Genomic DNA, 14,713 nt, shown 5'->3' on the forward strand with positions numbered 1-14,713 from the left:
CTGCAGCGGGGCTCTGTCCTCCTGCCTCCGTTCCTGCAGAACATCCACAAGGCGCCGGAGCGTGTCCGTTTGCTCCCTCAGTAGTCCAAGCAGGGTTTGAGTCGCCTGCTGGTCTTCCTGACGCCACCTCTCCTCCCGATCCATGTTGGCTTGGTGCATTTGGGACAAGTTCTCCCGCCACTGGGTCTGCTGTGCTGCCTGGGCTCGGGAGCAGGCTATAAGCTCTGAGAACATGTCCTCCCGTGTCCTCTTCTTCTTATGCCTAATCCTCCCTAGCCTCTGGGAGTGTGATGACAGGCTAGGTTGTGAGACAGTCGCAGATGGGGCTGTGGGAATGGGAAAAAGGGAGTGAATTCCTCAGAAAGATAAATGTAGTTGTGAACAAAGAACATAGTCTTTCTCTGTGAACAGGACCATGCACAGCACCTATCACATGCGCACTCAGCACAAGGTCGAATTCTCGGCCTTCGCATTCAGTGTCTGGGGTTTTGCAGAGCACTTTTGAGAACCCTGTCAGGACAACGGAATTGCTCTTGCACGCAGACATGGTAAGCCGTAGATTCGTGGCAGCTTAAAACTTTAATATTAGCAATGGCCTCATTTCACATTGAAATCAATGTCGGTCCCTGCTGCCAGCAATCCGGCAAGCAGGAAGTCTGCTCCTGTCCCACACCCTCGCGGCTGTCCCCGGGAACGATCCCTTTCGGCTGACCCTCTCCCGCCTCCACCGCGTGGCTGCAAACCAGCGGTTACAGTTCTGTAAAGGAACGGTAAAGCAGTCCCAACACTAACATTCCCCTACCTCATTCAAAGCAGGTCATCATGAGCGACATCACCCTCATGAGGATCTCTGAGAGCGACAGACAGAGAATGCTCCGGGAAAGCCTTCAAAGACCAGGGCCGTATGCCGCCATGCTGTGCCAAGCAATGATTCCAGAGTACTTGCTAGTCTCGTGGCGCGGCAACGTGTCCTACTACGGAGGACCCAATAAGGCCGCTCTCCCCAAGAACCTAATGCAGCGGATTTCAAATTACCTGCAGGAGAGCTTCCTTGAGATGTCCCAGGAGGATTTCTGCTCCATCCCCGGACATATAGACCGCATCTTACTGTAGCTGCAGTAGCAGGGACTAAACAGTAGAGCGGCTTGGGCAGGACAATCATGCAAAACCGGACATTGCTAGATTTTTTTCAAATAGTTGCACTGCCCATGACTGAACCGTTAAGTTAATCAAACTAATCATGAGAAACCCATTTTTTAAATTGTTAATAATCATGTTCTGTTACAAATAAATGTTTAGATGTTTACAACACTTACTGGATGATCCTTCACCAGATTCTGTGTCTGGGGTAACGGCTGGGGAGGGTTGGTAGGGGATCTCTGTAAGGGTGATGAAGAGATCCTGGCTGTCGGGGAAATCAGCGTTGTGAGCGCTGTCGACTGCCTCGTCCTCCTCATCTCCTTCCTCATCTTCCCCGTCCGCTAACATGTCCGAGGATCCGGCCGTGGACACTATCCCATCCTCAGAGTCCACAGTCAGTGGTGGGGTAGTGGTGGCGGCCGCACCGAGGATGGAATGCAGTGCCTCGTAGAAACGGGATGTCTGGGGATGGGATCCGGAGCGTCCGTTTGCCTCTTTGGTCTTCTGGTAGCCTTGCCTCAGCTCCTTGATTTTCACGCGGCACTGCGTTACATCCCGGCTGTATCCTCTCTCTGCCATGTCTTTAGAGATCTTCTCATAGATCTTTGCATTCCGTCTTTTGGATCGCAGCTCGGAAAGCACGGACTCATCGCCCCACACAGCGATGAGATCCAAGACTTCCCGATCAGTCCATGCTGGGGCCCTCTTTCTATTCTGAGATTGCACTGCCATCAGTGCTGGAGAGCTCTGCATCGTTGCCAGTGCTGCTGAGCTCGCCACGATGTCCAGACAGGAAATGAGATTCAAACTGGCCAGACAGGAAAAGGAATTCAAATTCAAATTTTCCCGGGGCTTTTCCTGTGTGGCAGTTCAGAACATCCGAGCTCTTACTGCTGTCCAGAGCGTCAACAGAGTGGTGCACTGTGGGATAGCTCCTGGAGCTATTAGCGTCGATTTCCATCCACACCTAGCCTAATTCGACATGGCCATGTCGAATTTAGCGCTACTCCCCTCGTCGGGGAGGAGTACAGAAGTCGAATTAAAGAGACCTCTATGTCGAACTAAATACCTTCGCGGTGTGGACGGGTGCAGGGTTAATTCGATGTAACGGCGCTAACTTCGACATAAACGCCTAGTGTAGACCAGGCCTCAGTAAGAAGTAGATCCAGTCTGACTTCACCTGTTCCTTGATTCCCTCCTTATAGATTGATAAAGTTCTTAACGTAAAGCTAAATATACACTAAGATGTTTATTTGACACAGAACTGGGTTCTGTACCCCATGAGTATGGAATCCTTTGGGTTTTTGAGCACTTTCAGGGTTGGTTCAAGGAATTTTTAGTGTTATCCACCAGTCCTGGTGGTTTGTAGCAGATGCCCACTGTAGTTTGCTGTTTGTTTGTTCATTCATTGTATGTTCATGCCCAGTAAAGTATTCCATAACTTCATTGTCAGCTTATTTCAACATACTTCTGATAGATATGTAATGTTACTCTTGCACTTCTTTTCTTTTTGCTGTGTAGATTGTACCCAGCTCTGTTTAGATTCATTTATAAGGATCATCTTGCCTGGTTTCCATTATGCCCACTGGATCATAGCCCATAATTCAGTATAATTTCTAATTGGTGCTTACTTCCAATACTCTGTATTTTCATAGATATTCAGTACATTTATTCTTTGCTTATTCCAAATCTTCTGTGCAGAACAACTCTCATTTTTGTATGCTGTGATATGCCCCATTACACTAGGCCTCTAATCAATGTCTTGCCTTTACCAATTTGTAATCATTTCTTTAGTTTAACATGTTCTGACCCATATTTCTTTTGAGAGGGTTTCTAACTCTGACTGTGAAATAGGATTTACATTTGTAAATACACTGTGTACTGGCTCTCCCTGATATCCAGGTCATAGCCATTTTTCTATCTGATTTTGAGTGTTTTTGTATTTTTGCAGGTGTTGGTGTGTTAAACAACTTATTGTATGCAGTTGGTGGTCATGATGGTCCTTTGGTTAGAAAAAGTGTTGAAGTATATGATCCTGCCACCAATACTTGGAGGCAGGTTGCAGATATGAACATGTGCAGAAGGAATGCAGGTATATACTGTAGTTTAGAAATATTGTTCTTTAAAATGCTATTAATGTGGCTATGTATCTGTTCTATACATGCTTCTACCGCTCTTTAATATTTTCTGCTTCTTTACTAAAGACTCAAAATGGAAGGCATGATTTCACTATGTAAGCAAGCAAATAGGTGTGCATTTTCTGTAAACTTCTGTCTTATTGCAGCTATTTTCCTTTTTAATAGGGGTTTGTGCTGTATATGGCCTGTTGTATGTAGTTGGAGGAGATGATGGTTCCTGTAACTTGTCAACAGTGGAATATTATAACCCAACAACTGATAAATGGACAGTTGTGTCCTCTTGTATGAGTACTGGAAGGAGCTATGCAGGTAATGGGTATATGGTTTTTTAAACTGCTCATAGTTAATTTGAAAGTAGTACCTCAAGTGAGGTGTGTGACAAAACATCCAAAGAGTAAAATGTTCCAGGTAAAAATCTATTGCACCGAGAGACCTGTTTTTTTAAAGTATATTTTTGTACAGTGCCTGATCCTGGTCCAGAATTAGGACTCCTAGACACTATCATAATATAAATAATAAATATTATTTCTTAAATGCATTTTAAAGCAAAATATTGTACTAAAACTGTATGAAAAATCTGGTTGTTTTGGATAGCACACTTTATTTTCTCCTTGGTGTTCACTAAGAAGTACAATTTACATTAAAGCAGCTAGAAACTTACTTTAGGGTCTGACTTTGGGGGAGCAGGCCACTCTTTAAAGGAGCCAGTCTCTGACACTCTTTAAAGCCTGATTATTAGATGTGCTGGCCATCAACCCACTGAAAATCAGACCCCTTTAAGGATCTTGGCTTACATTTTTGGGAAAACAAAGTGTGTAATATAAACAAGTGCATGATAGAGATGTTATGCTACTGATAATCAAACTGAGTTGATGGTGAAAGGTTATTAGACCTTGGAAACTTTCACAACTTTGTGTTGAACATAGTTTGAACATTTTTGGACATTTGCCTTAAATTAAAGCACATTTAGATATATATTTTTGATAGCTGTAAATCATTGTATAAATCTTGTAATACTTTTGGAAGTTGTCTTTTTTGAAAAGACGTGGTCAAATAACTTACACTTACACTTTAATCTTGTGATTCTCTTATTCTATAGGTGTTACAGTTATTGACAAACCATTATGAACAGCAAAAAGATTTTCAACTTAATTATGTACTAAGGGCCGGCTTCAACAAGTGTTTTTGAAGTGACTGAGAATCAAGGCACTTCTCTACTTGTAGCTGCACATTAAGTCACAGTGAAAGATGTGACGGTCTGCAATTACGTATGACAGATAATGAAGATTACTCTAGGTAGAAGCAACGTGTAGGATTATTCTGCAATGAGCAGCAGCTGACTGAATTTTTATAAATGCTGGTGGACCACAGTTTTTATTTGCAAGGCCTTCAAACAAAAAAATCACTTTCAAAAGGACCAATTCATGTCAGTTATGACTGACAAATGGATTATTCAGTGAAGAATGATAAAGTGATGTGTATTCTGGTGAAAGTAAATTTTTGTCTTATTTTTTCCCAAAGACTAGATCCATGAACTGTAAGTCTTCAGGATGGGTATTGAATCCCACCTCAGTAGTACAAGCTGGCATGGGAGTAAACATGTTTGTTTTTATAACAGTTTTCATTACATGAATATAGTGTGCATATATATGTGTGTGTGTGTGTGAGAGAGTATAGGTTGCTTTCCAGTAATACTCTTCAGAACTTGATTATATTATTTATAATTGGCAAAGTACTTTGAATTATGCCAGTACTATGTTGTAAAACAGAGTTGTATTTTTTTTTTTATAACAATGCTTAACACTACTAAATGCCAGTTAAAGAAAATGGAGAAGACACAGCATTTTTTGAATGGTATAATGCCAAAATCTTTTATTAAAAAGTCTAGTTGCCTGTATTTATGTATGATTTTTCTTTGTTTAATCTTGGTCATGTTTAGGTGAATTCCTTTATTACCTTTTTATCAAAAGGTGATTATTTGGCATGAACATAACTGCAAGTTTATAATGAATGTATGGAACTCAACTGAGCTTGCATGGTATTAAGAACTATCTGTGTGTACTTAGCTGCTGTTAACAAATATGAAAACTTACTGTATGTGCCCATGTTTGTACAGCAACTATCCTTTTTATTCATGGATGACCTTTTAAATATGACCAAAACTATTGTAATCTTTGAGCTATTTTCTTTAATTAATAAAAGTTTGTATTTTTGTTTCATAATGTTAATGAGTTGGTTAAAACTTGTTTTGAGAAACAGAAGCTTCACAACAAATACCTTTCAGAGATCAACAAACAGTCAAAAGTTGTTTGGAAAAACGTGTGTGAACCTAAATACAAGAATAAAATGTAAGTGATTTGAAGAGGGGACTGCCAGGCTGTAACTGTGCCTTTGTGGATTACAACTAGGAATACCAAATTCAGGACAAACTGTTGAGAAATAGGGCAGACAAACTCCAAAACTCGTGGTTATTCTCCCATAAGATATACCAAACCAGCCACAAAAGTAAACTTCTGTTTCACCACTCTAGCTAACAAGAAGTCAGAAAAGCAGTTTCCTTAGGCATTCCAGTCCTGGATTCAACACTCAGACACAAGAGTTAAAGATGAGTGGTTATTTAAAACCAATTTTTTATCAAACAAAAAGTTCTTCTGATCCCAAAGGACCAGCCACATATCCAGGTTAATATACAACTCGGATCTTACCAATTAATCACGCTGTTGCCAATCCTTTAGTATCTAAAAATCTAAAGGTTTGTTTATAAAAAGAAAGAAAGAAAAAGGTGAGAGTTAAAATTGGTTAAAGGAATCAAATACATACAATAAATGCAAAATTCTTGGTTCAGGCTCGTAGCAGTGATGGAATAAACTGTTGGCTTAAGTCAAGTCTCTGGTTGCTTCCAAATGATTGGAAGGTCCTTAGTCCCTTGGTTAGAATGCTCCAATTAGCATAAATCCATAGTCCAGAGGTTTGAGCAAGAAATAGGCAAAATGGAGATGTTTCCAGCACCTTTTATAGCTTTTCTCAAGTGAAGGGAATCCCCATTATTCTCAATGTGGAAAATTACAGGTAAAAAATGGTGTTTGGGGTCCCAGGGACATGTCACATGCCCATGCATGATTTTGCTTAGTCATAGCAGGAAGTCCATTAAGTGTAGATAGGCATTTCCCATGATCCATTGTGAGTTAAGTGTTCCTTGATGAGCCACTTAATTTGAACAGTCCCTTCAAGATGTGCAGGCTAAATATCTTGTGGGCGTTACCCCAGGAGCAAACATTTGAAATCCAGGTATAGAGCCAATATTCATAACTTCAAATACAAAAATGAGATTTGCATACTAATAGCATAATCATATTCAGCAAATCATAACCTTTCCATAGACACCTTACTTGATATTATTTATACACGATTTGTTGTAATTATATAACAATGCTAGCAACAATGAGCTACATGGTCATAGTTTAATGTGATAACATTACACAGTCTCAAGAAATAGGTACTGGAATATAGCACCTTTCATTTCTAGGTTATCAATTCAAATCCACCCCAGATAAGTAGCTGAAAATTACCACCATCTGATGGCTGGTTGTTTGATAGCTCTAAGGGCTTGTCTTCACAATTAGTTGCGGCAAGCTAGGGTGCAAATCTACCCCACGCTAGCCTGCTATGGACTGTTTGTGTGGTCTTTGCAGACATGTATTAAAGTTGGGTAACACGCATTGATCTAGTCCCATTTCAAAGAGGACCAAAGTGAACCAATGAACTGTTAATACGCATCAGCAGAGTCCAAGGCAGTCTAGTGTGGGTTAGAGTCACACACCAGCGTGCTGTGAACTGAATGTTCATGTAAACAAGCCCTTAGTAAGTGGTTTCTGTCCAGTTCCTAGTGAACAAGTATCCATGTCACAAAACCACCACCAGAGTTGGAACTATGATGTGATTGGAATAACAGAGACTTGGTGGGATAACTCACATGACTAGAGTACTGTCATGGATGGATATAAACCAGGGGTCGACAACCTTTCAGAAGTGGTGTGCCGAGTCTTCATTTATTCACTCTAATATAAGGTTTTGTGTGCCAGTAATACATTTTAACATTTTTAAAAGGTCTCTTTCTGTAAGTCTATAATATATAACTAAACTATTGTTGATTGTAAAGTAAATAAGGTTTTTAAAATGTTTAAGAAGCTTCATTTAAAATTAAATTAAAATGCAGAGCCCCCCAGACCGGTGGCCAGGACCTGGGCAGTGTGAGTGCCACTGAAAATCAGCTTGTGTGCCGCCTTCGGCACGTGTGCCATAGGTTGCCTACCCCTGATATAAACTGTTCAGGAAGGACAGGCAGGGCAGAAAAGGTGGGAGAGTTGCATTGTATGTAAGAGAGCAGTATGACTGCTCAGAGCTCTGGTATGAAACTTCAGAAAAACCTGAGTCTCTGGATTAAGTTTAGAAGTGTGAGTAACAAAGGTGATGTCGTGGTGAGAGTCTGCTATAGACCATCAGACCAGGGGGATGAGGCGGACAAGGCTATGGGGGGAGGGATAGCTCAGTGGTTTGAGCACTGGCCTGCTAAACCCAGGGTTGTGAGTTCAATCCTTGAGGGGGCCACTTAAGGATCTGGGGCAAAAAAATCTGTACTTGGTCCTGCTAGTGAAAGCAGGAGGCTGGACTCCATGACCTTCCAGGGTCCCTTCCAGTTCTATGAGATCAGTATATCTGCAATATAGGCTTTCTTCTGGCAACTAACAGAAGTTACTAGATCACAGGCCCTGGTTCTCATGGAAGACTTCAATCACCGATATCTGCTGGGACAGCAATACAGCGGTGCACAGACAATCCAGGAATTTTTTGGAAACTTGGAAAGTTTTTGCAGTTTCCTGGTGCAAGTGCTGGAGGAACCTGTGACAGCGTACCCCATAAGGCTTCATGGGGGGGTGTTTATAAATGTATGTATGATATAACTGGAATATGTTTTGTGCTGCCTGTACCATGCAACATATCTCCGTAAAGGTTATGGTCTACTATATCTATTCATCCTATTTGTACATGTGTCATTTTCTACTTGAGGTTAAGAATATGGGCTGTATGCTTGCTTGGTTTCTAAAGCCTTGGCTACACTGGCAATTCACAGCGCTGCACTTGCTGCGCTCAGGGGTGTGAAAAAACACCCCCCTTGAGCGCAGCGAGTGCAGCGCTGTAAAGCGCCACTGTAATCAGCGCCTGCAGCGCTGCATGCTCGCTTGCAGCGCTGCAAGCTATTCCCCTCGGAGAGGTGGAGTACTTGCAGCGCTGCGACTACACTTTCGCTTCACAGCGCTGCCGCGGGAGCGCTGTGAATCCGCGAGTGTAGCCAAGGCCTATGTAAGCTTTGTGAGGCATTTGGTCAGCTTATTTAGGGAGGAATTCGCCAGGTTAAGTACCTGATCAGGAAACACTTTGGGAACAATGCATCTTGGAATGCTCCAATCCACATAAGAAGTCTTCCTAGAGACATGCAAGATACCATGTGGACAATGGCTTCGGCCTGTAAAGACTGAGTCATGCAGGGGCATGTGACTTGCCCAGGTGACTCCAGAACTCCATCTTGGAGCTGGACTTTGCATAGGAGGGAGAAGGGGGGTCTCCACCCACAAGAGAGAGTCTATTTAAACCCGTGGGAGACCCCTCCATTTTGTCTTGAGCTGGCTAAGGAAGGAGCCTCTCCACCCCCCCAGGATACTTGAAGGGAACTAGAACAAACGACAGTAACTACAGGGGGTGTGAGTGATTGCTGGACCCAGGCTAAAAGGAGATTAGCCTGTAAAAGGGAGCATTCTGGAACCGGTGAGGAACTTATCTGTATTTAGTTTGATTAGACATAGATTTGCGCATTTTATTTTATTTTGCCTGGTGACTTACTTTGTTCTGTCTGTTACTACTTGGAACCACTTAAATCCTATTTTCTGTATTTAATAAGATCACTTTTTATTTAGTAATTTACTCAGAGTATGTATTAATACCTGGGGGAGCAAACAACTGTGCATATCTCTCCATCAGTGTTATAGAGGGCGAACAATTTCTGGGTTTGCCCTGCATAAGCTTTATGCAGGGTAAAACGGATTTATTTGGGTTTAGACCCCATTGGGAGTTGGGCATCTGAGTGCTAGAGACAAGCACATTTCTGTGAGCAGTTTTCAGGTAAACTTGCAGCTTTGGGACAAGTGATTCAGACCCTGGGTCTGAGCTGCAGCAGACGGGAGGGTCTGGCTCAGCAAGACAGGGTGCTGGAGTCCTGAGCTGGCAGGGAAAACAGGAGCAGAGGTAGTCTTTTGCACATCAGGTGGCAGCTCCCAAGGAGGTTTCTGTGATCCAATCCGGCACAGAACCAACTGGGGCAGAGCTCTTCTTGACCTGCTGCTTACAAACGGTGAAGAATTAGTAGGGGAAGCAAAAGTGGATGGGAACCTGGGAGGCAGTGACCATGAGATGGTTGAGTTCAGGATCCTGACACAAGGAAGAAAGGAGAGCAGAAGTGTAGGAACACACAGCTCCTGAATTGCTAGTTCACGGCTGCGGCACACTGCGCCCGTGGCTGCAAGGCCGGAGCAGCCTACACCCCCACGCCTGTGATTAAGAAACTTGTTGACTGACCTAATCATCACCCTCGCTGCTCGCTTTCACGTGCACAAGATATGACCTTGTTAAGTCATGTTGATGAGTATTGTATGCTCCTCCTATGCGCAGAAATTCAACCACTTATAAGTGTTGTAAATAGAAAAGTAAGATAATAAAAACCCCAGAGAAAAGTCCCTGGGAGGCTTTTTTCCGGCTACCACGGCCTGGCGCTCTGTCTCCTTCCTTTTTCATCGCCACACAGAAGAATATGGACCTGGACTTCAGAAAAGCAGACTTTAACTCCATCAGGGAATTGATGGGCAGGATCCCCTGGGAGAATAACATGAGGGGAAAGGAGTCCAGGAGAGCTGGCTGTATTTTAAAGATTCCTTACTGAGGTTGCAGAAACAAACCATCCCGATGTGTAGAAAGAATAGTAAATATGGCAGGCCACCAGCTTGGCTTAACAGTGAAATCCTTGCTGAGTTTAAACACAAAAAAGAAGCTTACTAGAAGTGGAAGACTGGACAAATGACCAGGGAGGAGTATAAAAATATTGCTCAGGCATGCAGGAGTGAAATCTGGAAGCCCAAATCACACTTGGAGTTGTAGCTAGCCAGGGATGTTAAGAGTAACAAGAAGAGTTTCTTCAGGTATGTTAGCAACAAGAAGAAAGTCAAGGGAAGTGTGGGCCCCTTACTGAATGAGGGAGGCAACCTAGTGACAGAGGATGTGGAAAAAGCTAATGTACTCAATGCTTTTGTTGCCTCTGTCTTTACGAACAAGGTCAGCAACAAGTTCCTGGGGCCGGATGCACTGCATCAGAGGGTGCTAAAGGAGTTGGCGGATATGATTGCAGAGCCATTGGCCATTATCTTTGAAAACTCATGATGATCCGGGGAGGTCCCGGATGACTGGGAAAAGGCTAATGTAATGCCATCTTTAAAAAAGGGAAGGAGGAGGATCCGGGGAACTACAGGCCAGTCAGCCTCACCTCAGTCCCTGGAAAAATCATGGAGCAGGTCCTCAAGGAATCAATTCTGAAGCACTTAGAGGAGAGGAAAGTGATCAGGAACAGTCAGCATGGATTCACCAAGGGCAAGTCGTGCCTGACTAACCTAATTGCCTTCTATGATGAGATAACTGGCTCTGTGGATGAGGGGAAAGCAGTGGATGTGTTGTTCCTTGACTTTAGCAAAGCTTTTAATATGGTCTCCCACAGTATTCTTGCCAGCAAGTTAAAGTAGTATGGGCTGGACGAATGGACTATAAGGTGGATAGAAAGCTGGCTAGATCGTCGGGCTCAAGGGGTAGTGATTAATGGCTCCATGTCTGGTTGGCAACCAGTGTCAAGCGGAGTGCCCCAGGGGTCGGTCCTGGTGCCAGTTTTGTTCAATATCTTTATTAATGATCTGGAGGATGGCGTGGACTGCACCCTCAGCAAGTTTGCAGATGACACTAAACTGGGAGGAGTGGTACATACGCTGGAGGGTAGGGATAGGATGCAAAGGGACCTAGACAAATTAGAAGATTGGGCCAAAAGAAATCTGATGAGGTTCAACAAGGACAAGTGCAGAGTCCTGCACTTAGGACGGAAGAATCCCATGCACTGCTACAGACTAGGGACCGAATGCCTAGATAGCAGTTCTGCAGAAAAGGACCTAGGGGTTACAGTGGACGAGAAGCTGGATATGAGTCGACAATGTGCCCTTGTTGCCAAGAAGGCTAATGGCATTTTGGGCTGTATAAGTAGGAGCTAGCAGCTCGAGGTATGTGATCATTCCCCTCTATTCGACATCGGTGAGGCTTCATCTGGAGTACTGTGTCCAGTTTTGGGCCCCACACTACAAGGAGGATGTGGAAAAATTGGAAAGAGTCCAGCGGATGGCAACAACAATGATTAGGGAGCTGGAGCACATGACTTATGAGGGAACTGGGATTGTTTAGTTTGCAGAAGAGAAGAATGAGGGTGGGATTTAATAGCTGCTTTCAACTACCTGGAAGGGGGTTCCAAAACGGATGGATCTAGACTGTTCTCAGTGGTACTAGATGACAGAACAAGGAGTAATGGTCTCAAGTTGCAGTGGGGGAGGTTTAGGCTGGATATTAGGAAAACCTTTTTCAGTAGGAGGGTGGTGAAGCACTGGAATGGGTTACCTAGGGAGGTGGTGGAATCTCCTTCCTTAGAGGTTTTTAAGGTCAGGCTTGACAAAGCCCTGGCTGGGAGGATTTAGTTGGGGATTGGTCCTGCTTTGAGCAGGGGGTTGGACTAGATGACCTCCTGAGGTCCCTTCCAACCCTCTATGATTCTATAACTAATTAGGCCTGTCAGGTGGCGGGGATGTGTCTAGGGGTCAGGAGGGCAGTCGGGACAGGGAGGGTTGGATAAGGGGGTGGGATCCTGGGGGGCAGTTAGGCGTGGGGGGTCCCGGGAGGGGGCAGTTAGGGGACAAGGAGCAGGGGGGGGGGGTTGGATAGGTTGGGAGTTCTGAGGAGAGCAATCAGGGGATGGGAAGTGGGAGGGGGCAGGAGCCAGGCTGTTTGGGGAGGCACAGCCTTCCCTACCTGATCCTCCATACAGTTGCACAACCCCGATGTGGCCCTCGGGCCAAAAAGTTTGCCCACCCCTGATGTAAGGCCTACCTTTCCACTCAGCATGTGCTACCAACTGCCACTATCTCAGGTAGAATCTTCCAGGTAGTTCCTTCTTGACTTCAGTCAACAAGTAGTCTTCCAACAGGCAGTGCATCCAACTTTTGCATCAGTTGTTGCTGCTTTGATGCTCATCAAACCTCTCCTCCCCCGCCCCACCTTTGTTTTTCTGAGTCTTCTCTTCTGTTGACCAGTCTGCCAGTCAGCTCATAATAAATATTTTGGTCACTACTGTGTCTCAATGCTCTGAGAGGTTGATTTAGAGAACTAATGGATGTGACCTTTCTAATTTCAACTGCATTATTCAACTCAGGGAACATAGTTTTTCAAGTGCTTGTGTGTGTCTCTCTTTTTTCATATTTCACTCTTGGCACACCTGCACCTCATATGCTTGAACAGAGACATTTAGGTAGCAATGTCATTTGGGGCCTGGCATGCACCCTCAGTGTCCTCATGCCTCAGATTGAGGGCATGAGGTCAGAGTGGCCCAATCACCACTCAGTTCTGTCTCACCAGCTGTGGCTGTATGCGAGCTATTCAGTGTCTGCATCTTGATAGTAGCAGAGGGGTAGCCATGTTAGTCTGGATCTGTAAAAAGCAACAGAGAGTACTGTGGCACCATTAAGACTAATTTATGCTCCAATACATCTGTTAGTCTTAAAGGTGCCACAGGAGACACTGTTGCTGCATCTTGATATTTTCTCTGTAATTATTTACCTTAGACCCTGTACATAGTCACATTGGTTTAGGTGTTAGTTGCCAATCCCCAGCATTGGAAGAGGGAAGCTCATTTTAAATATTGTGCTTATTTGTAGTTTTGTAACTGGTAAATAGATGCCATGGTAAATAACACCTAATACTACTTCCTAGATGGTGACAATTTGAAATGTAATCAGCAGAGGCAGCTAACCAGTTTTACAGGTAAGTATGTCTTGACTCTCAAAGGAGTATGATTTAAAACATGAGAAGTAACCACCAAGGCAGAAAATCTAAGTGGTCACACTCTGTAAACAGTGTTAACTCCCTTGGCAGAAGTGTGAAACAGGCCAAGCCTATATCAAACTATCAGTCTAAATCCCCTCCTGTGTGGCCTCAGTTGCCCTAGTAAAAGGCAGGGACAGCTCTCCCCCTTCAGCTAGTGGACCCAGGTGTTTGCCTGGATAGCAGTGAGTAGAACCACACGATGATTGCTCCATGGGGGACTGAACCTGTTGGAATTATTTGAAAGAAATATTAATAGGGCCAGGTGATGGCTATAATATTAATAGGGGAGGCCAGACACTAATTTTAAGCAGAAATTACTTTATTAAACCCATAGTCCAAATGATATTTTATACAATGGCTCTGACCTGAGGTCCCTTCCAACCCTGATATTCTATGGACAGCCTATAACAACGGTTCTCAAACTGTGGGTCGGGACCCTGCTTGATGGGGTCACCAGGGCTGGCTTAGACTTGCTGCGGACAAAGCCTGAGAGCTTCAGCCCTGGGCAGCAAGCAGTGCCGTAACAAGGGCGAGTGAGGCACTTGCCTTGGGCACACAAAGCGGAGGGGGGGAGGGGAGAAGTGGTGGAGAGAAAAAAAAAAGCAGTTGGCACAGAGATATTTATAACCCAGGTGATTTCCCACCTGCCCCGCCCCCGTGCCTCCCACAAGTGTCTCCTGTAGGGTGACCAGATGTCCTGATTTTATAGGGACAGTCCCGATTTTGGGGTCTTTTTCTTATATAGGCTCCTATTACCCCCTACCCAGTGGCTTAGCCAGCTTCCAAGAGGAGGGGGAGCAAACATAAAAAAGGCACCCCACCTTGGCTCCTCCTCTGGCCGCACCGCCGCCCCCCCCCCCCCCCCCCCCGGCCGCGACTGCCATGCTGCGCCCCCCCCGCTCCTCCGGCCGCCCCCCACCATGGTTGCTGGCCGCGCTGTGGGCTGCCAGCCTGCACCCGCTCTCGCTCCTCCAGCCGCTTTTGGAAAGGCAGGGGAAGCGGCTGCTTCTCCTGCACCCCGCTAGCTACGCTACTGCCCCTACCCGCTGTCCTGATTTTTCACATGTGTTGTCTGGTCACCCTAGTCTCCTGGCCCAGACTTGCTCCCCCGCCCCGAGCAGAGTCCCTGTCTTTCCCCTGCAGCAACTGCTGCCGCAGGGTCCTAGTGCCCTCCATCTCCACTGCCAGGGCAGACTGACTGTGAG

General features: G+C 44.8%; 1 protein-coding gene across 3 annotated transcripts in view; it reads left to right on the top strand.

The window, feature by feature from the left end:
* The window catches only part of KLHL2 (kelch like family member 2), a 126,002-nt gene extending 120,317 nt beyond the window's left edge, over positions 1 to 5,685 (top strand). For 2 of the 3 annotated variants that reach the window (XM_034771925.1, XM_034771927.1), the window contains exons 13-15: positions 3,092 to 3,232; positions 3,444 to 3,587; positions 4,378 to 5,684. In XM_034771925.1, coding sequence (XP_034627816.1) covers positions 3,092 to 3,232; positions 3,444 to 3,587; positions 4,378 to 4,406 — 314 coding nt within the window. In that variant the 3' untranslated portion in view covers positions 4,407 to 5,684. Of the gene's footprint in view, positions 1 to 3,091; positions 3,233 to 3,443; positions 3,588 to 4,377 lie in introns of all 3 variants that reach the window. The other variant, XM_034771926.1, reaches the window with a different exon arrangement.
* The last annotated feature ends 9,028 nt before the right edge of the window (positions 5,686 to 14,713 follow it).

This window comes from Trachemys scripta, chromosome 5 (genome assembly GCF_013100865.1).
Source record: "Trachemys scripta elegans isolate TJP31775 chromosome 5, CAS_Tse_1.0, whole genome shotgun sequence".
Lineage (NCBI taxonomy): Eukaryota > Metazoa > Chordata > Testudines > Emydidae > Trachemys > Trachemys scripta.